The following is a 23,238-nucleotide window of genomic DNA, read 5'->3' as shown; positions in this document are numbered from 1 at the left end:
ATGTATGGCATCCACGTCTGAAGTTGTGGATTTGATGTGGGCGGCCCTCATGCTGTGAGGGAGGGCAGTTTGGTGCTAGGCGACAGGGTCGGAAGGGGGGGAGACTGGCCTTGGCCGCGAAGCTCCTGCCGTAGCCTGTAGATCTCAGCGCGTTGAAACCGGATGATCCGCTCGGCCTCGTCCTCCGTGTTCAGTTGCGTAACTGCCCTCTCTGCCGTCGCTGTGGTCACAGGGTGACAACGAATCAAAAAGTAAGGTCCTGGAAGGGGGGAGTTTTTATATAAGCAGTCTTTGACTGTTACGCTGCTAATCATACAGCCATATAAGTAGCACCTTCCAGTGTTGAAAAGACATCCTTGTAGTATGCTGCTAATACAAAATATGGGAAAGTATTAGTATGTGTAGGATGAGAGAAATATTAGTTGTAATATGTTGGGCATAACAAAGCAGCCTGTCTTTATTGTGACTTTATTTTGATGAGGGCCATTTTCCCAAGCTGTCTGCCCTGATTTTGTTCTTAGAGAGCATCCGCTGGACCGTCCTATGTGTCTTACTCTTGGGGTAGGTGGAGCTCTTGGACGAGGTCCTCCTGGCAAGGACCGCTTGCGTCTGGATGTCGTGGGCGTGCGCTTGCGTCTGGACGCTGCGGGCCTGCTCCCGGGCCAACTGCAGCTCCATGCGCAGTTCGTTGATCTCCCCGATGAGCCAGACATTCTCCTGTGTGGCGAGCAAAAGCAGGCGTGGTCACTCCTTCTCAGGCCCCCCGCCCTTTACAGGGGCCACGCACGGTAAATGTGATTCAGGTAGGCTTTGACATCTGGAATAAAATATGTCTTGGAAAGCCGTATTTAAGAAACAGGACTGGGGAGCCGGCAGTGAAGGAGAAGTCGGCGCTACCTTCATGAGCTTGACATTGCGTGCACTGTGCACTTTTTCGTCCATGGCCAGCTTCCTGTTCAGAGATGCCATGTTCTTCTCTAGGTGCTCCCTCTGCCTGATGAACTCACACTGGATGTCCGCATCCACACCGACTATCTCCACCTAAAAAAAAATAAAAAATAAAAAACAGCCACAGTAAACAAAGTCAGACATGTGTGTGTGTGTGTGTGTGTGTGTGTGTGTGTGTGTGTTTGCTGTCTTCATCTCACCACATCGGACTGATGGACGTGACGTTTGTACAACTCCCGGATGCTTTCCTTCAGCTTCTTGGGTTCTTGGATGAATCTCACGCAGTTGTGGAGGTCTGTCTTAAACCTGCAGACCAGGGTCTCGCCGTTCTTGACCTGGGAAATCAAAGCTATTACAGGCAGGGGTTGGTCTGTATGTGTGTGTGTGTGTGTGTGTGTGTGTGTGTGTGTGTGTGTGTGTGTGTGTGTGTGTGTGTGTGTGTGTGTGTGTGTGTATGTGTGTGTGTGTGTGTGTGTGTATGGTGGGAGAATGGTGCAGTACTTTCTTGCATAAATTACATATCACATCAATAAAAATCACAAAGGCAAATCTATAAGTCTGAATTAGGATATTAACATGGAAACAAGGCCAAACAAAGAAACAGAAGCACCACTCTAACTTATTGCCCTAGCTCACCCCCCCCCCCCCCACACACACACACACACACATATAAACAAACACACACAAACACATTCCGTATGGTCCAAATTTAGCCTCCAAAACATGTTTGAGCATGCGAAAGAGGTCCAAACATGGATGCCGGTGTGTGGCACCTGACACCTGGTTTTAACTGCAGTGTGACATCCTCGGAGGAGTGGCAGCACTCCCCCTGGGAGGCGTGTCAGAACTCCCCCTGGGAGGCGTAGCAGCACTCCCCCTGGGAGGCGTGGCAGTACTTACCTTCTGCTTCTCTTTGTGTAATTCTTTGTCTTTGGCTTTCAGTTTCAGCTTCAGTTCATTGATGGTCAGATCCAGCTGGGTGTTCTTGTTGTTGAACTCCTGCAATTCACCCTCCATCTAGCAAAAACAACAAAAACAGCCTTCCCTCATGAACACTTACTACTCATAAATACACGGCGTGTGCTATATTCATATACTATGTGTTAGTTTTTGCATAAATGCATGTTAATTATTTTCTGGTTCTGTGGAAGTCATATAATGGTTTCCAATAAGGTGTCTTAAGTAAGGGTGCTTAAAGATTCTCCCAAAAAGAGAATTACTTTAATTAAATGACTTTAATTAAATGCAATGACTCTCACAGAGACCTGGATAAGATCCATTCAGTTTGGGTATGATGAAACACAGTTCCTACCTCCTGAATCTGTTCCTTCATCTCTTTGAGGTCATTCTCTCTCGGCTCTATTTGGGTCTCCAGGTCTTTGATTTTGTTGTCCAGCACAAACTTGAACTTCTCCAGCTCCTGGTTCTTCTTTTTCAATTCATACATGTGTTTTTCCTGCAGGGAAGAGAACTCACTTCTGAATATCTTGTGGTTAGCTTAATAAAAGACACCACATTAGGAAACCACGACCCTCAGTAATTCATCACTGTCAGAGCTGCTCAATGTATCATTTGATAATCATTACCTCAGTACCGATCCTTTAAATATTAATTTTGCAGGAGATTGCAGTGAGCTGTCTGACTTTTGTCAGCGTTCTGTGAGCATCCTTACATATCTCAGGAATTTGAGATAAGGGTTTGCCTTATCCACCAAATGTAAATAGTCTTCACTGAAAAATTCACTGGTTCACTGGTACATTACACATTTCAACTGATATATGCAGCTATATTTCTGTAAACACACGTAATCCATTATAGAATGACATGCTAGAATAGTCTGGGAAAATTACTTGTTTTGCTTTTTTCTAACATCACAATATTTATTGTACAATTTAAAAAATAAGGTAATCTGAATCTTTTTCAGCATATCTCTGCTCTATTATCAGATACCACACTTGTGGTGCAGTGGACACAAGTTTGTAATACATATACAATATATGCGTTTTATTCTCAAAATAAATATGGCACTGATTTACAATAAAACTAGATTTACATTTCCTGAAGGAAATACTAGAGGGCTTTAAAAGTGCTGCTCCTGACTAAGATTATGGCCAACACCCTTGATTGAGGAAGCATAAGGTCAGTGTGTGGGACCAAGATTTGAGTTGCTGGTTGTGAGAGGGTTACAGTGTAATATGTGTACAGTCTAGTACAGGGGTTCTGAACTGGTTTCAGCCCGGGACCCACATTTTCACATTGTCATTAAGTCACGACCCACTTTTATACAATACAAATGTTCTAACAAATTAAAAGGGTAAACAATTGGTGGTTACCATGGCAACAATATTGGTTCGCATGCAGGACTCCAGACAAAAAAATTACTCAAGGAGCCAGTGGCTCCTAAAAGGAAAACATCAGGCACCAATAACTTTTTCTAGGCTCCATAATAATATACAAACTAATAAGCATTGTAACACATTACAACACATGCTCACATCAGATCATCCGTTATTTAGGATCTCTGATATCCAAAATGCCTGATGTCTTTCCCTTCCTTGTAACTGCGGTAAAGTTGATTTCACGTTTGCATATTCGGAATTAGACATGTTATTTTAAATGTCTACTGTCACGTCTACAAATGACCTTAACATAGACGAAAGAAAGTGGCAGTCGTAAGGCCCCAGAGCACTGTACACAGTTTTTCTGCAAAAATTTCTATTGTTTTTAAACAATCATTCATAAGACCATAAAACAAGTTGTTACATATTAAATGCACCCTAAACAACAACCTATAACTTTTCAATGGGTATTTCTACCTCATCTCTTTGTGGTGGTCAGTTTTGTTCAAACATTTTTGTCAGGGCTGACCCCGGAGTCGGTCCTCCTGTTGCCACAGGAGGAGACTCGTGAGCGGACCAGCGCTCTCTCGCAAACCAGCATTTGTTCGCATACACGCTCTCAAACATGCAATCAGCAATGATGACCTGCAGCTGTCCTCCTTCCTATTTTAAGACGGCTGCAGAGTCTCATTGCTGAGTTGTTTGTTGCCATTTCCACGCCGGCCTCTCGTTGCATTCCCATGTTACCTCGTTGTACTTACCTTTTTCTCTGTTTTCCCTATCATTTTCCGAGTTCGCTCACCTCTTCGCCACTTCTGGCCATTCTCAAGTTTTCCTGCTATTTTCCTGTTATTTCTCTATCCAGTTTCGTTGGTTATTTTGGGAAGGGTTTTTTTGTTTGCTCCCCGTTGTGGTTTGAGAGCCAGCTACTTCCCCTGGCGTCTTCTGTTTATTTCTATTGTTTTGTTTTTCTCGCATTGAGTATTCCGCAATCTTTTGAGTTTTGCTTTCTGTTTTCAGTTTCCTTCATGCTTCCTTTTTCACGGAGGTTTTGTTTTTTGCGCTTTTCCCGCATTCCTTATTGGCGGAGGTTTCAGTTCCCCGTTTCTTTTGTGATTGGCGTTTGGGTTCATCTCTGTAAATATTTCACACATTTTATGCGGGTTCGCAGCTCAAAGCATCACAGAACAACTCACCCATACAATGAACCCAGCTATGTCACAGGAGATAGAGAAGTTAAGAACTGCTGTATCACAGCAAGGGCAAGTGTTGGGTGGACACGAACAGACACTCCAACAAATACTAGCTCAATTGCAAAACCTAACTGCTACCTTGCAGGCTGCCACCCAAGTAGCACAACCACCCGTCAGCCCAAGGAGTTCTCCCACTCCCGAGTCCTCTGCTGCCTTGGCTCGGTTAGAGCCCGCCCTACCAGCACCTGGGCATCACTCTAGGGATCCGGAAGAATGTTGACGTTTTTTGCTTCAGTGCTCTCTTATTTTCGAGCAACAACCCTTGCGCATCCCTACTGAAAAAACCAAAGTGGCTTATGTGCTTGCCCTCCTCTCGGGTAAGGCATTACCCTGGGCAACACCCGTCTGGTAAAATCAACCAGAACTCTGTGCGTCCTACGAACGGTTTTCTCAGGCCATGCATGGTGCATTTTGCGGCCTCTGGGGGCATTGTGGGCGCCCGGTTACTCATACGCCAAGGCAAAAGATTTGTGTCTGTGTAACGTTCTGCGCGGGGCAGAACAGGGAGGCGGACACAAACGCTGAGGAGAGCGAGATTTATTCAAGGAAATTCCAAAGGCAGAGTCGAGATAGCAGGCAGGGGTCATAACGGGCAGGCAATCCGGATATGAAATACGCACAGACATGACTTAAACAAAACCAGGAGGACTCACAGACAAGGCAGGAATACACAGTAGTCACGGGGAAACAACGAGGCTTGTAGCAGGAATACGATGAATATGAAAGCACGAGAGAATGCACAAACTAACAGCATGAACAAAACAACCGATAACTAGACTTGGGAGACACAGGGACTAATATACACAGAACTAACTGGGAACAGGTGATAACAATGATGACAGGGGCGGGACTAACGGGCAAGGAACTACTCAGACATGAGGAACAGGGAGACTGGAGTGACAGCTAGGAGAGGGGGCGTAGCCCTACGTGACAGTCTGACTACTCCTTGGAGTTCAGGACCAGGAGTGGCCGCAGAGAGTGGGTGGGGTGCTACAGCCTTGTTGGCCGCCTATCAGGAGGGATTAAACGAGGAGTTAAAAGATGAGTTGGCTGTCCGTGATCCTCCTGACAGCTTAAACTCCTTCATAGCTCTCCCCGTTCAGTTAGTTAATAGGCTGCGTGAACGTAAACAGCAATGCCGGTCCCAGTTCATGGTCTCCTCATATGTTGATGCCCCTAACCTGGTCCTTAAGGAAGATGAGGCCAGAGTGAACGATCAAGACCAGCCTATGCAGTTAGGTCATACTCATCTGACACAACAGGAAAGGCAGGCACATATGTTAAGGGGTCGCTGCCTGTATTGTGGGCAAGAGGGTTACAAACCCGCCAAAAGCCCCGAACTGAAGGGAAAAGGGCCGGTCCACCAGTAGGAGGGAGACCTATTCCGGTTCTCCTCATCTGTCATGGCGTGGAGTGGATGAGCACAGGTTGCTCACATTCATTGACTTGGGTGCACGGGAAATTTCATTGATGCTGCCTTAGTGAAAGAACACCAGATTCCCCTGGTGCAATTGGGAACGCCCCTCACTGTGGCAGCAGTTGATGGGCGATTGCTTATTTCAGGGGAGGTCGCTAACCAGACAATACAGCTAGATATGAAAATAGGGGGTCATGCTGAACGTATAACCCTGTACGTCATCAGTGCTCCCAAGACGCGATTAATACTCGCCTGGCTACAGCATCACAACCTGTAACTAGGACAGTGCAGTGGCTGCTCCTCCCATCGCATTGACCAAAAGGTCATGTGGGCCGTTTAACTGGTCCTCTGAAGCGCCTTCGACCCTCTTAAAGCATGTTTTGTGTCTGCTCCTGTTATCCATAAATCTGTCCCTGACCTCCTCCTTTTTTTTTTTTTTTTTTCTCTCGTTACTTTTATGTACAGCACTTTGGTCAACGAAAGTTGTTTTAAAAGTGCTCTATAAATAAAGATTACTTACTTACTTACTTACTCCTGTTTGTGGTGGAGGTCGACGCCTATGACGAGGAGATTGGGGCAGTGTTGTCTCAGAGGTCAGGCATGCCATCCAAGCTCCATCCCTCTGCTTCCTTTTCCCACCGCTTAACCCCTGTCAAGCGGAACTACGACATCGAGAATAAAGAGCTTCTTGCCATGAAAATGGCACTGGAGGAATGTCGGCATTGGTTGGAGGGGGCCAAACATCCGTTTATGGTTTGGACCGACCACAAAAACTTGGCCTACCTCCAACAGGCTAAACCCCAGACAGGCAAGGTGATCCCTGTTCTTTGGCCGGTTCGATTTTACCCTTTCCTTCTGGCCCAGGTCAAAGAATGTCAAACCTGATGCACTGTCTCACCAATGGGAGCCACAGGTGGATCAGGTATTCCCTAGCACTGTACTGCCTGCTGCTAAGATCATAGCTTCCATCCAGTGGGATATGGAGGCTACCACCAAGCGGACTCTGGCTACTGAGCCAGATCCAGGTGGAGGGCCGCCCACCCAGGTGCACGGCGGACTATTGAATTTATCCGCAGATGTTTCTGGTGGCCTGGTATGGATCAATCCATAGGGGCTTATGTGGCCGCTTGCGCGGTGTGTTCCAACAATAAGACCTCTTGGTCAAAACTTCTGTTTCCCGGTACCTTCACATCCTTGGACCCATGTGTCCATGGACTTCGTCACTGGATTGCCCACTTCCCGAGGCAACACCAGCATCCTCATAATCGTCGACCGGTTTTCCAAGGCGGCGTTGGCCAAGCTGCCTTCAGCCCGTGAGACAGCCCAATTGTTTCTAGAGCAGGGGTACTCAACTGGCGGACCGCGGTCCGGATCCGGACCCGAACACAGTCCTGTCCGGACCCAATCTCATTCCTGATTAACTGGACACGGACCAAAAAAAACCCGGAGAATTTATTTCAGGGCTATTGAAAAAACACTCCGTCACGAGTGTTACGTTCGCCACCCCGCTCAACAACTCTTACGTTCGCCACACCCCCCCCCCCCCGCCCCCCCGCTCAACAACTCTTACGTTCGCCACACCCCCCCCCCCCCCCCCCCCCCCTCTCAACAATTTACGAATTTACGTTCGCCGCCCCCGCCGCACCGGACCTCAGGTCACAGGTATCTGCCAAAATTGGACCGCGGACAAATTTAGTTGAGTACGCCTGTTCTAGAGCATGTGGTACGCGCTCATGTTTCCCTGTTGACGTGGTCTGCGACAGGAGGCCTCAGTTTGCTAGCCGGTTTTGGGTGGCTTTCCTCGGGCTCCTGGGTGCCAAAGCCAGTCTCATCCGGGTTTCACCCACAGTCTAACGGTCAGACAGAAAGGGTCAATCAGGAACTGGAACAGACCCTTCGTTACCTGGCCCTCCGCTAACCCTGCCTCCTGGGCGGACCGTCTTGATTGGGCAGAATATGCCCATCCCTGAAAATGTCCCCATTTGAATGCCTCGCTGAACAGGAGGAAGAGGCAGCGGTGCGTGGGGCTCGGGCCCTTGTCAGGCAATGATATGGCCTGGAAGAGTGCTCGTAGGGCCCTGTTGTCGGCCTTGACCGACGAATGTCGCAATGCAGACAGACACAGGCTCTTCGCTTCCTTGTTCCGCCGGGTCAGCAGGTTTGGTTGTCAACCAAGAACCTGTATGTCCGCAGAGGCACTAGAAAATTGGTCCCATTTAAGGTCGTGCGACAGCTGAATCCTGTGTCTTACCGTCTGGCGCATCCTCCTTCTCTTTGGGTCCACCCGGTTTTCCATGTGTCGTGGCTCTGGCCTGTCCTATATGGATTGTCCTAGGCTCCCACGCCGCCTCCTCCCTGCATGATCGACGGGGGTCCGGCTTATACCGTTCGCCGTCTCCTCGACGTTCGTCGGGTCTGGGGTTGGGATCAGTATCTGGAGGACTGGGAGGGGTACGATCCCAAAGAGCAATCCTGGGTCCCAGCCTCACGCATCCTGTGCCCAGACCTTATTCGCGAATTCCGTCGCGACAGGGCCGTTGCCCTGGGCCCATGGGGTCTCGGGCCTAGAGGGGGGGGCTGTCAGGACCCCGAAGTCGCTTCTCCTGTCGCCACAGGAGGAGACTCGCAAGCCAGCGCTCGCTCACAAGCCAACACTCACTCGCAGACCAGCGCTCGCTCGCAAACCAGCATTTGCTCGTGTATGCACTCTCAAACACACAGTCAGTGATGATGACCTGCAGCTGTCCTCCTCCGTTTGGGTTAGTCTCTGTAAATATTTCACGCGTTGTATGCAGGTTCGCAGCCCAACGCTTAACAATTTCAATAGCTTTTAATTAAACAGTCATGTCCATCGTAAGAGCATTAAAAAAGTTGTATTACATTAAGTGCATCCTAATCAACAACCTTGTTTTGGGGAGTTTTCGGTTGTTATTTAGGATGCACTTAATGCACTTCTTTGGTGGTCATAGATGGACTGTTTAAAAGCTATTGAAATTATTGCAAAAAGACAGTGCACAGTGCTCTGGGGCCTTTTCGACCACCACTTGCGTACGTGTTAAGGCAATTTGTAGACAGTGCCTTAGACATTCCTAATATGTAATTACAGTTTTTCCACACTGTATACACACAAAATGTGGAACTATGCACACAAATCCAAAAACATGAAGATCATGTGTTAACATTGTGACCCCAAATTCTATGTTTTCATTCAAATATCAATCTATATCACAGCTTTGCAAATCACTACACACAAATAGCATCATTTAGTACACCTTGGTCACCTAAGAATCACTTATTTTCAAATACAAAACCCTAATTACCAAATAGTTTCATACAAGTTGTGCAAACTTAATTAGAAGAATGTTTCAATCATTTGTCAGAGTATAAAAGTGGCCTCAAGTGACTGATACAGGTGTTGGGTGAGATGATGGCACAACAGGAGCACAGAGGAAGACTCAGGGTAAGAGGAGGCCTAGCAGGCCAAAGAGGAAGAGGAAGGCAAAGATGAGGCAATCTTTCAAATGAAATACGAGCAACCTTAGTGGACCATGTATTGAATCATGTCCTAACCATGACTGAAGCTGGGCATCGAGTCCAGCCAATTTCGAGCCGCTTTACCCTTTAGCCTCAGTTATCCAGGCTTTTACAGAAGAGAGTAGGTAAGTAACCACTTTTTATGGTTTTAGTGTTCACAGAAATGTGCACTATGGTGCAATGTTTGGCTTTACATTTATGTAGCAATATAGTGAAATGCAACATCTATAATGTGTGTATATACTTTTATCAGAATAGAAAGATGGCCAGCAAGAGAGGGCAGATGCCAGAAATTCACACTTGAACAAGAGACCACCATAGTAAAGATGGAAATCAGTCCTGGAAGATAATGTTCATTTCACAAATATTGACCAGGTCAGCCTGTCCACAATCGACTGTTTTAAAACGTCACCAGCTGAGTATGAAGCAAGTATACTGTGTTCCATTTGATCATATGAAGGAGCAACGATACCAATATGTGCATGTGAGTACAGCACCCTCTCAGTACCCTTTTTGGACAGGTCACTGTTTACCTCGGTGTCGCTAGTTTGGCCTTTTGTCTATGGTAATTTTATTTTTTTCCAGAGAGTGCTTGAACTGGATGCCAGTGCTGTTCCCTATGAATATATATTCATTGATGAGGCAGGGTTTAACCTGCATAAGATCAGTTGGCGGGGGAGGAACATCATTGGCAACCGTGCCATTGTTAATGTCCCTGATCAACGTGGTGGAAACATCACCATGTGTGCTGCCATTGGTCACCGTGGGTTCATACATCACCATGTGTGCTGCCATTGGTCACCGTGGGGTCATACATCACCATGCACAACATGGGCCTTATAACACTCCTTGTTTGGTATCATTTCTCGATTAACTCAAAAACAGCCCAACCTCCCACAGGAAGAATCAGAGCAGCCCTCCTATGTTCTGATCTGGGATAATATAAGTTTCCACCGGGCAGCTCTGGTCAATGACTGGTTCACTAACAATCCACAATTTGTTGTGCTGCACATTCCACCATATTCCCCATTTCTCAATCCAATAGAGCAATTATTTTCTGCATGGATGTGGAAAGTGTACGAACACAGACCCCACAAGCGTGTGGTGCTATTTCAGGCAATGGGGGAGGCATGTGATGACATCCACGCAGATGATTGCACACATATACGTACATCCATGCAAGGCGTATTTTTCCCCTGTTGTTTGGCGAGGGAGAATATAGCAGCTGATGTAGATGAGGTCCTCAGGCCTGACCGAGTTCAGAGGTTTGATGAACAGTGATCTGTTTTTTTGCATTTTGCAATAAATACATTTGTTACCTCTTTGTATGGGAACTGATTTTCCTTGTCATGTTTCTTATTGTACTTACATAGGTGAAAATTAGTTTTGCAACATACATACAGTAGAAAAGGCTTACATTTGTGTTGCATATACAGTACATGTACTACTATAAATGCTATATGGGGGGGGGGTGTCCTACAAATATAAAGAACAGAAAGCCAACATATTTTCATGGATTTGTATGCATTTGAATTTGTACAGTGGCCTCATGAACTCAAACATACAAATACTTCTGATAATAGTCCTTTGAATTTGTCTCGTCAGTGTTTATTTGATGCTCTCCAAGAGAAGCTGTGTGTGTTGTTTTGGTGGAAGGAATCGGATTTGTGGAGTTTCAACAAAGCAGTTAATAATTTTCAGTTTGTGTGTAGAGTTTTGAGAAACTGAACCAAATTTCTAGAAATGCGTTTAAACATTTGGGAAAAACTGTAAGCTGTGCATGATGTGTGGGAATGTATGTGGTGTGTATTAAGGTTTGTAGTGTGTATGGTGAATATGTTGCATATGCTGCATATGCTGTGTGTATGAATGTGTGCAATGTTTCTGACTCCTTAGATGTGTGTATATAGGTGTGTGTGTGTGTGGAGTGGGTATGAGAGAGATGTATGTATTTGTGTGTGTGGAGTGGGCATGAGAGGGATGTGTGTGTGAGTGTGTGTGTGTGTGTGTGTGTGTGTGTGTGTGTGTGTGTGTGTGTGTGTGTGTGTGTGTGTGTGTGTGTGTGTGTGTGTGTGTGTGTGTGAGTGTGCGTGCAGTGTGTATGAGAGAGATGTATATATATGTGTGTGTATGTGTGGTGTGTGTGGAGTGGGTATGAGAGATGTATGTATGTGTGTGGCTGTGTGGTGTGTGTGTGTGTGTGTGTGTGTGTGTGTGTGTGTGTGTGTGTGTGTGTGTGTGTGTGTGTGTGCGTGTGTGTGTGTGTGTGTGTGTGTAGTGGGTATGAGAGTGGTGTGTGTGTGTGTGTGTGTGGAGTGGGTATGAGAGTGGTGTGTGTGTGTGTGTGTGTGTGTGTGTGTGTGTGTGTGTGTGTGTGTGTGTGTGTGTGTGTGTGTGTGTGTGTGAGTGTGTGTGCAGTGTGTATGAGAGAGATGTATATATATGTGTGTGTATGTGTGGTGTGGGTATGAGAGATGTATGTATGTGTGTGGCTGTGTGGTGTGTGTGTGTGTGTGTGCGTATGTGCGTGTGTGTGTGTGTGTGTGTGTGTGTGTGTGTGTGTGTGTGTGTGTGTGTGTGTGTGTGTGTGTGTGTGTGTGTGTGTGTGTGTGTGGAGTGGGTATGAGAGATGTGTGTCTGTGTGGTGTGTGTGTGAGAGAGTAATTTACATGGGAGCCAATGGGGCAGTTTTCTGTGCCTATGGCCAAACAAATGCTCATAACTCTAAAACTAATTGATCAAATGATTAGATAGTTAGGCCTGCAAGAAATGATAAGTTTCTTCATTTAAAGAAAGTGAAGGTTTAAGGATTTTACAGCAGTTTATCCAGGAGATTTTTGATCATTTTTCATGACAGCACTCACTCTAACTGGCAGTTCTAATTTGAAATTCTGAACATTCCGCCATTCATTCCTATGGGAAGTTTGAAATTTTAAACTTAGCCATTAAACAAAGCCAATCGTCTATAAAAATCATAGCACAGGACTTGGAGCTGAGACCTTCGGAGGTTCCGGCTGTATTAACTGCTTTTCAAGCCCTCTAATAACAGCCAGGTCCTCAACAAATAATGTCAAACAGTTATGATGCACACTAACATGATGATTATGATGCACACTAACAATATCTTTGCTGGACTTATGGTGAGTGGTAGAGCCCCCACCTTGTCCTGGATGGTCTCGTCCCTCTCCTGGATCTCCCTCTTCAGAGCCATGATGTCCTTCTCTAGTGACTTGATCACCGCCTGCAGCTTCTGCTGATCCACCTTTAGCTTCTCGATCTCCAGGTTCCTGTCCTCTATTTCCCTCTGCAGGCTACTAAACTGCACCATTCACACCAACGGCGGAGAGACACAGAGGCACGTCAAGCCGTGGCTCACTCGAAAAAAGGCCGGGAATAAAAAAATAAAAAACGGATCAGGATGCGTGACGGAAGCAGTATATGAGCGCAGCGTTGTGAAAGAAGCCACAAACCTTCTTCTTCATGACCCCCGTCTCTCCCTTGAGCAGCAGGTTGGCCTCCTTCACATCATGCAGCCTGCGCTCGTAGTGGACGCGGATGTCCTGCAGCTCGAGGTCGCTGTCCTCCTCCATCTGCTTCTTTATCTCCTCAAACTCGCGCACCTGCTGCCGCGACTCGTCCTGACACTGGGGAGAGGAGAGAAACCCCTGCTGCTACCACGACACATACTAAGTAGTCGGCAGTCAAGAGACCCTGCAAGTGTTACTCGTTTTCCTAAGGGTATGTTCTTCTTGGAGACCTTGATCTTGAATGCTTTGGACACTATACACACGTGCACAGGAGTCATTTTGTCAGGGATCACATGACAGCACTAAACACCGAAGTAAACATACATGCTGGACGAACCTCTCGGGACCTTCAGTGTATCTCTATATCCGATAGTTGGATTTGTAGCTCAATGAGGGCACTATATACCAAAGCAAACACAACCAAAGTGTATATTGTCTCTGCTACTAATTGCTCTACGGACCACTCAGCAGAACACTTGGGGCAAAGCGGAAACACTCACTCATTACCAACACAGACTTGAAAGCACTCCTGCACAGTACAATAAATTACCCAGAGCTCTCTATTCAACTAAGACCACTTAGACTAACAGATGTTTATTTTCAGCACTGACACAATGTGGCACACATCTCCAAAATAAATATTACAGCATAGCATCACTTTCATCTGATATATTAGTGACAGATGTCATATATCCTATTAAAATCATGCAACTCAGCAGAGCTGCAAGCCGAACACGATATGGAGTCCAAAACATTTCGCAACTAGGTCGACGGTTCAAGAAAACGTAAGGCGGGAGATGGATCTCGCTGTGCGGCAGAGCCTTTGGCACCACAGCACCCTCACCTGGCCCAGCACAAGCGCCTTCTCCTGCAGCTTGGCCTCGTACAGCTGCTGCATGTCCTCCAGGGCTTGGTGCCTGCTGGCCTCCAGCTGCTGCAGCTTCTCCTCATAGCTCTCCTGCATGCGCTGTGACTTCAGCTGCAGCTCCTGGTGCTTCTCGTACTCCAGCATCAGCTTCTGGTTGTTGGTGGACTCTGCAAATGTCAAGTTGTGATGGAGTGGTAGCAGCTAAAGGCTAACCGACTGAGCGCTAACTGGTGAATGCCAACCAGCCGAGTGGTTTGCTGGCTTGAAAAGTAGTGCCTTTATGTACAATAGCGATAAATGCTTATTTAGTTTGAAGGAGTTGCTGATTCCAGCAGGTGATTAAGTCATTTGGCCATTAAGTTAGTTAGATGAGGGGCTGACACAATTAACTGCAAACTACAAATGGCAGTACAGCTGGAGATCAAAACACATTCTGTCTGAGCGTTTCATATGAATAGGTGCACTGGGTGACAAACAATTAAGAAAGCAGCATCGTTGACCTCTGGGTGCAGTGGTTCTTAATTACCCAGGTCCTGCTGCTCTTTTGTATGCTTCTCTTTGACCTCACTCAGAGCCTCCTGGTGAGCCACCTCCTGTTTCTCATTCTCTGCCTTCAGTACCTGTAGTGAGATAAATAGTTGCGTTCACCTTTGGTGAAAGAAATCTCCTTTAGACTGAGAAAAAAAAAGCTACTTCATGAAGTTCACTTCATGTTTATCAGCTCGGAAATGGCTTTGTTGAGTCACTGCTTTTTGCTACGTTAAATGCAGTGAAATGAGTGACCCGTGTTTCTGGGTCCTGACCTGGTTACGGGTTTTTAAGGACTCTATCTGCTGGATGAACTTCTCTGAGAGCTCCTTGATCTTCTCATTGTAGTTCATGTCCGCAAGACGCAGCTGGTACTCGTTTTCCATCTTCAGCTCTTCCACCCTGGTCTTCAGCTCCAGCATGATCTGGTTCTGGACAGTGACAAAATTCCATCCCATAACACTTATGAGAATAAAGACCAGAACAGGCCTTCATGAATCAAAGAATTTGACTATTAAATAAGTAATTTATTCTTCTTTTTCAGAAGGGACAGGTAATGAATAACTGCCTAAATGAATAACTTACCTTTTCCTCCAGATCACTCTTGGTAATCAGGATCTCCTCTGCATAGATCATTTCCTTGTCTCTCTTCAACCCACGCCCTTCCTTGTCGATGATCTTCCAGATGAGGAGGCACCCATCCTCTGAAGCGGACACTAAGTACTGGTCGTCAAACGTGACGGCCATCTGTGGGCAAACAGCACCATCAGAGCACAAAATCGATGAAAAAACATACTCGGTGATGGATGTTTTCAACCGGACACACGTACTTTTGTGACAGGTGCAGAATGAGCCTGGTACTCTGTCCAGTCCTTTTGCAGAGGCAAAGGGTATTTGATGGCCCTCACTGTGCCAATGGCAGTGCCAGTGAAGAGTGCCCGGCCTGAGCGGGTCATGGCCACTGTGGTGTAGGGCACATCATCTGAAGCCATTTCCCTCAGGATCTGCAATAAGAACACAGCGCAACAGTGAAACGTTTCGTTCTTTTCCTTGAGAACTGGCCTCAACACTTACACCCTCCAGTCTAAGCGCAGTATAAAATTAGTATCAGTGTAAAACAGCATGCAGCACATCTTGCCTGGGCGTTAAAAGTCCCTGCAAGGCACATCTTTGCAGCCAGACGGCCTTGTGACGCAGCCAGATCTTGTGGCCCGTGATGTTGCTGCTTTTATTCTTGTCGTTGGTCTGCCTCAACTCACCTGACAGTCCTGGATCTCCTTCAGCGTGCGGTCGCTCCCCACGACGAATGTGGTCTTGGCATCGAGGGAGAGGGCCACAGCGGTGTAACTGCAGGACTTCAGCACGCTCTCTGACTCACGCTTGCCACTGAGCATGTTCCACTCGTACACGGCTCCATCCAGGCCGCACGACACCAGTCGGCTGTCGTCGGCATTCCATGCGATCGACTGCACCTGTGAGGTCACGGCAGTGCACATAGTTTTGGGGTGGATATGAGTGTAGAATTTAAGTCATAATAATAAATAATATTTTTGCTTTAATTGGAAGGCTGTCTTGTCTGGCCGATCCGTACAGCGAGCATTCAGAACCTCAAGCTTGGCTCGACTCGAAACTCCATGCTCAAAGTCTCATGGAAGACAAAGCTCCAGACTATTCTCCGTCCTGGCTCCAAGAGGGTGGAACGGTCTTCCATTAGCGGCTTGGACTGCAGAGTCTATTGCTATCTTCAAGCGTAGACTGAAGACTCACCTGTTTGTTGAGTTCTTAACAGAGCACTAACTGGGCAGATACCACTTGCCATTGTTCTTAAATTGTATGTCTATCTATGGTTATTTGTGTTTCTTGCCAAACGTTTAACTTGCAAAACACTAGGTAATGACTGACTCCTGTAGTTTAGTAGTAGTCTGACTCAATGGTATCTGAATTCTGGGCTATCCGTACTATTACCTAGGATGAATTCTGTGATCAGATGCAAAGCACTTTGTAAGACACTCTGGATAAGAACGTCTGCTAAATGCCATAAATGTAAATGTAAAATTTAAATGTAAAATGTAAATGTTTTTTTGTGTGTAAATAATCAACAATCCACAATTGATGAATTCAGCTGCCTTTCAACTTTATATTACAATATAAGTAAACATACATATTACGATAATCACACATAGTTAAAATATTGAGCTTGACCTAAATTCCTTTAGCAGGAGAACAGTGTTTTTATAACATGTATCATTGCTAAAGGTTACTATAATGCATGAGGCCTGCCTTTGGAACACCACCATGTGTCAGCCACAGAGAGGATGACCCCTCTTGGACAAACTTGTGAACTTTAGATATTATGGATCTTGAGCAATGGCAGCTCAGACCAGATCAGATGGCAAAATCTGCTACTCTGATCTTTGTGCTATTTTGGGGATGGCCATATGGCACGGACGACTTTCTCAAAAAGCACAGAACTTTATTAAGCAAGACAAGACAAGGCTCGCAGCTGCCTGGAATACTGGCCGGCCATCCCAGAATAGCGCTGCACCGTTCCTTCCGCTCCAGAACACTCATTCATTCATGAAGTTGGACAGTCGTTTCCACAGAGACATGACAGAAAACATCTGAGCGGGATTCCTGGAATGGAATTGGACTTGCGGAAACCGTAGGACGATGCTGCACCGGTACCAACCTTCCCGTTGTGGCCCTTCAGATTCAGGACGTTGTCGAAGGTCGTGGTGGAGTAGATGTGAATCACGTTGCCATTGACAGCGGCGAACATGTGTCCTCCCTGGCTGAAGGCACACTGAGGATAGAGAGGAGGGATGTTTCTCGCAACATGATCACTCACTGTTTCCTTTAGCACCTCAACACACAGCTGTGGGCATCAGACTCCTTTTCACTGCCTCACACAGGCTACATTGTATGAAAAGGCGAAGACACAAGTAGCCCGGCACTTAAGAATGAAACTCGGGAATTAGTCTGTTGGAAAGATTTTAGCTTGTGAATAAAAAATTAAGGAATTTCAAGCTATTAGCTACTATGAGTGCAACATCCCCAGTTAATTTAAGTTAATGCTGAATACCTGAATACCTGAATACCTGAATATTTCAAAATGGATTAATCCAAAATCAAACAGAAGACAAGCACATATGTGTCACATTAGCCAACCTCATGAACACACAGCTTTTCGATCAGACAAACACACACACACATGCTCTCGCCTAGAAAGGCCAGCGGGACCCCACCTCACGGCAGCCACGCACGGTGAACTCCTTGATGGTTCGGATGTCGTCGATGAGCAAGTTCATGAGCCGGATCTTGTCCGAGAAGCCCACCAGGATGAAGAGTCCGGAAGGGTGCAGGGCCACGCTGTATGACTCTTCCTGGAAGTCCTTATACAGCTCCAGAGCACTGAACCACACCACCAACACCTCCATTTAGTCCACCATCCCCCAAACCCACATGTGCAGGGTGGGCTACCATTAAAATCCAGTATTCATTTCTATCCAGATGGACTTATTCTGTTTGTTACCTCCTAATGGGGTACGCCCAGATGAATTGGTACATTCTGTCTGGTCTTTTTCCCAGTGTAATAGTGGCTTGGCCTCAGGACTGGGGATCTCCCATTTGGCCTCAGTGGAAAACTGAGCACTCAACTGAGGGAGCTCCTTATATGGCCCACTCATTTAACTTTGTCCCCTGTGAGGAAATGCTACTGTACATTTAACCAGCCTCTTTGCTCCACATAACTACAAAAACACTGGCCAAGAAAAAGCTGCATGTATCTGCTCAGCCTACTCAGCAGGGAAAATTCAGGACTTATAGGACTGATACGTATTGTGCTGTGGAATTGAATGCTGCCAGGAAAAAAGATATAACTTTCCAGCCAGGTCAAATTCAAAATGGTCAGTCCACCTCCCCCATCCAACCCCGACCATAGAATTCTGTAAACAACCGTGTATCTGACTGCGAGAGCAGACCGGGCGCCCCGCCTTTAAGACGCCACCCTCAGTGACACCACCCTCAGTTCTTACTTGGTCTCGAAGTTCCAGATGCGTATGGAACGGTCCAGTGAGCAGGTGGCGATGAGCGGCTTGCGTATGCAGACAGACAGCCCAGTAATGGCGCCCGAGTGGAAAGAGTGAGAGAGGAACTCGAAGCAGGCCTGCTCACCCTGGAAAAGAGAAGCACACAAGACCACAGGTCGTCTCGCCCGCTGCATCGTCATGCTCTGTGTCTGGCACTTCAAGAAGACACGAACCCATTACCACTCCTTTAAGGAGGGCATTTGTTATTAAAGGCACCTTGCTCATCTCGGCCGAGGAGAGGGTGACGTGGTAGAGCTGCCCGCGGACGGTGCTGGCGGCCAGTGTCTCCTCCGAGGGGCTGAGGCACAGTGTGGAGATCTCCTGCTCCTCTGCCAGGCCTGGCTCCACGCAGTTTGGGTCAGCCGGGATCTGGAAGGAGAAGGGGGAAGGCTTCAGCGATGGATGCTGCTCACGCTCCGGCTCTAAAGAGTCCTGTCTGATTTTAATGAAAACCTGAATTTTTCATTCACGACAGTAACCCTCCCCTATAAACAGTGCTAGGAGTTTAGACTGAGTCTATAATGTAATGTCAAGGGGGATGCAGTTACCCTTATTTCCCGTGTCTTCTTGTAGCCGTCCTTCTCCTCTGTCTTCTCGAAGAGCAGCACAGTGCCTGGGCCGGCCACGCAGGCGAAGCCCTTAGAGTAGGCCGTGATGGCCGTCACCCGTGGCAACACAGCGGGTGCCGAGGGCGCCTCTTCGGACCTACTCTTCTCAGCTTGTCTGCCAGACGAAAAGATGGGAAATGGTTCAGAGGGAAAGGGAAGGAATGTAGGTAATAACAGGACAGTTCGCTGCACCATGACAGAGTCTTTGTTAAGGAGGACTGTCAGATTGGGCAGCAGAAGAGTGCCAGACTGGTGTAATTACCATATATATTATAACCAATGGTTAATCTCCTTTACTTCTTGTTCCTCTCACTCGTGCTCGTACCTCTCTGCATCCTGCACGGGCACCTTGCTTGTGACGTTCGTCTCCCAGCATAGGCCACCCGACTCGAAAACCAACAGGCGCCCCGCCTCCGTGCCGGCAATGAGCCGCACCTTGGAAATCCAGGCGTGACACAGGACGTTCTGGGAGTCCACCTTCATGAGATTGGACTGCTTCAAGGCTCCTTCAGCATAGCGGAAGAGCTTCAACACCCCATTGCCGCTCACACAGATCTGGGTGTTGTCTTGGGGATTGAAGCTGACCTGTATAGCGATGTTGTAACATTAATACAACAGAGCATTAATATTTATGAAAGTTAATATTACAATAGAATAAAACGTATGAAACTAGCATGTTGATGCCTAGAACCAACAATTTTTGGTCTTGCTGATATTAGTTTGACCAATATATCAAAGTATGTACCTGCATAAATATTTATTACTAAACATATATAGATTCAGACAGATTCAGATTTTCCTAGTACATGTAGGTTTTGAAGGAATTTGATAACGGCCTGTTTATTCATGCTTACCTGATTGATAGGTCCGATGTTTGAAGTCTTTACTGTGGCTATCACCTTATGCTTCTCCCACACCCAGTAAAATAGCGTCCATTCTGGGCCTCCAGTCTGGCCTAGGAGGTATTTAGAGTCTGGAGAAAAGGCCATGCAGACGAACTCCTGCACTGGAACATCTCCCCCAGTCAGCACCTTTCTTTTCCGGCTCTGCTCGTGCTGCAGGTCGTACACGGTGATGGTAGCCTTCTCGCCGCGCTCCGACAAGGCCAGGTAGCGCCGGTTGGTGCTGATAGCCAATGCTTGCATGGCCTGGCTCCGTTCTGTGCCTGTATTATGGACGTAAGAAACACGGCCTGATTGTGCTGACTTGCCGATTCAATCACATGGACTCGTATGATCAAAATGTGAGTTCAATATGACCAAAATGCACAATAAACATATACTGTATATAAAAAAATGGATTGGTAATGATTAATGCAACTGGTAAGGTCATATGACTGAACACAAGTGTCATGTAAATATGTAATAAGGATAGGTAACTAGATTTGCATTTCCTGAAGGAAATACTACAGGGCTTGAAAAGGTGTGCCCTGTTCTGGCTAAGGTTATGGCTAATATCCCTTATTGTGGAAGCATAATGTCAAGGCCCTGCCTGGGACCAAGATTTGAGTTGCTGGTTGTGAGAGGATTATGTGTTTGCAGCCCTTTTGGCTAGGTCTCCCTTGAAAAAGAGATTTTCAATCTCAATGGGATATTTCCTGGTAAAATAAAGTTAAAATAAAAAATTTTAAAGATCACAGGGTGCTGGCCTCTTATTAGTTCTAACAATTAATAAGATAACATCAGAGGGGAAAGCCTTTTCTTATAAGGCCCCTGAACTATGGAATAACCTTCCAGAATGTGTCTGGGACTCTGACAGTCTCAATCTTTACGTCTAGGTTGAAAACCTACTTATTATATTTAGTTTAGCGTTTGGTAATTAATGTGCCCCCTTAGATAAAGGTACAGATCCAGGGGTTCATGGGTGAAGGGTTTTATGGTAAACTGAGGCGCTGGTGCTGTCATCCTGTCACTGCACATGGTCACTCAAATTTGTTGATGGTGTAGTGGATGGATACCAATATCTCAGAATGCTCCCAAGTCTGTGTTACCTTCTGGTTCTGCCTTTTTAGCTAGGCTGTAATAATTTAATTTAATGCCGGAGTTTCTGCCACACTCCAGAAATGTTTCAATTTCATCTGTCCTGTTTGATCCCATACAGAGCTAATATTCCCTGTTATATTTTTCCATATGGCTGACCGCCTACCCGAAAAATACTGAGATGAGGAGAGATGAGCCTTTCCCGAGATGCACCCTGGGCCAACCACCTCCTGCCTAACCAGCTATGATGAAGGATCAAACCACTGCCTGACTAACCAGTGTGGACGATGGAAAAACCCACTGCCCTGGACCCTCTCACCACCCCAAATTCTGCCCTGCTATGACTACTATTACCAACCATCAAGACGTTTAAGACTGAATAGGAATCACAAAGAGAACTCATGTATATAAATACACACCAAGATGTTGCTTCATTTATCATTCCTATATTTTCTTTGTTTTACTATCTCTTTAATTCTTGTTATGGTGACTGGCGTTGACCAGAGGAGGATGGTTCCCCCCTTTCCTGAGTCTTGGTTCCTCTCAAGGTTTCTTCCTCACGCACTTAGGGAGTTTTTCCTTGCCTGTCATCCCTTGGCTTGTTCACTGGGGGCTTGGACTCTGACACTTGTAAAGCTGCTTTGTGACAACAACTGTTGTAAAAATCGCAATATAAATACATTTTGATAAATTGGAGATTCTAGGAGAAAGTGTAAGGATTTTACAGCAGTTTTTCCAGGAGATTTTTGATACTTTTTCATAACAGCACTCACTCTAACTGGCAGTTATAATTAGAAATTCTGAACATTCCGCCATTCATTCCTATGGGAAGTTAAAAATTTTTAAACTTAAATTAAATTCATTAAAAACTACAAAAAAACACACACACACACACATAGCACAAGTCACATCGTCGACACCTTCGAAAAGCAGTTTGAACGGAGTCTGGACGTTTAAGCGGAAGAAGAAGAAGTAGAAGAATAAAAAGCAGTGGGATAACAATGGAGGGCTTGAAAAATTATTATTACCCTCTAATTATTGTGATTCACATCGGATACGTGTTTAAACACGTCTTACCTGGAATGAACTTCTGCCATCTCTGGTCAATATTGTAGCGGACGCAGTTGTTTCCACATGGGAAAATAACTGTTTGCTCATCGAAAAAGAGCAAATTATTTGCCACTCCTGTACGTACACCAAATATGAAGTGGGACTGTGCCGCAACTGCAGCCATTGCTCAAAGGGTAGCTAGCTAACTTTGCAGTCTGAAAAGAAACGACATACATATACATTTCACAACAAACTGATATTTCGCAATAACAATTAACAATACATTTAGACTATTTCTTGGGGCATGAAAATGTCAGTGCGAAAATGAATAAATTTATTAATGAAGCTGGATAGCCTGACCGCTAAGGAACTACTAGTTACCTAATTTTACGACAGCTAAATTGATATGTTAGTAGCAAAAGATATAGTTAATAGAAAGATACATATGTACATATGGATATTCTTTACCTTGTTTATTTTGAATGACAAAGTTAGATACGTCTTAGATACGTTATAGCGCATATATGATGCACCTAACTAGCTGGCTAACTTGAGTAAGGGTAACTAGCTTGGTAAATTAAGGGTTTACAGTAACCAAGGTTACGCTACGCCGCCGTGTTACCCCAGCTACGACCTCACTGTCACTGAGCAATACTCAAGCGGAACCACTAGAGGACATCATGAACATCTAGTGGCGGATCTAGACTTATTTTCAAGGGGTGGCCAAAGGGTGACCAAGGCTTTATCAGAGGGGTCCATATACAAATGATGAACGAAAGGAAACACATATTTTCTCTTAAAATGACCAATTCCAGTGGGGTGGCACTAGGGGTGGCAAGGGCTCTGTTGGGGGTGGCAATTGCCACCCCTGCCCCCCTTTGGCTCCGCCACTCTGATCACGAAGTGATCTTATTTTATTCTTATATATTTATAAGAATAAAATACCGCCTAAATGTGAGCCAAACATTAGTTTATGTTGAAGTAAATTATCACAAACCCAAAAATAGTTTTATATAAACTAAAGCTTCCCAAATTCACCTTTAAAATTTGTTGCAACCAGTTATTTGAGGATAATAGTGGGTGGAAAAAGTCTTCGCCT

The 23,238-nt window shown here is 45.9% G+C and overlaps 1 protein-coding gene across 1 annotated transcript; it reads right to left on the bottom strand.

The window, feature by feature from the left end:
• Window positions 1–47: 47 nt before the first annotated feature.
• cfap57 (cilia and flagella associated protein 57) lies at window positions 48–22,788 on the bottom strand. Its single transcript, XM_076973025.1, has 23 exons — window positions 22,608–22,788; window positions 22,167–22,354; window positions 19,965–20,275; window positions 19,436–19,695; window positions 19,051–19,225; window positions 18,719–18,871; window positions 18,449–18,588; window positions 17,660–17,825; window positions 17,104–17,217; window positions 15,674–15,886; window positions 15,245–15,418; window positions 15,000–15,161; window positions 14,690–14,845; window positions 14,413–14,506; window positions 13,863–14,053; window positions 12,962–13,135; window positions 12,652–12,810; window positions 2,261–2,404; window positions 1,849–1,965; window positions 1,149–1,283; window positions 898–1,041; window positions 555–717; window positions 48–220 (listed from the first exon to the last, which is right to left on the bottom strand). Exons 2-23 carry the CDS (start codon window positions 22,321–22,323, stop codon window positions 48–50), a joined length of 3,675 nt encoding a protein of 1,224 aa, XP_076829140.1. The 5' UTR covers window positions 22,324–22,354; window positions 22,608–22,788.
• Between the last annotated feature and the right edge of the window lie 450 nt (window positions 22,789–23,238).

Source organism: Brachyhypopomus gauderio, chromosome 14 (genome assembly GCF_052324685.1).
Source record: "Brachyhypopomus gauderio isolate BG-103 chromosome 14, BGAUD_0.2, whole genome shotgun sequence".
NCBI classification, from domain to species: Eukaryota; Metazoa; Chordata; class Actinopteri; order Gymnotiformes; family Hypopomidae; genus Brachyhypopomus; species Brachyhypopomus gauderio.
The sequence above is the reverse complement of the archived record's forward strand: the minus strand, read 5'-3'. Positions and strand labels throughout refer to the sequence as shown.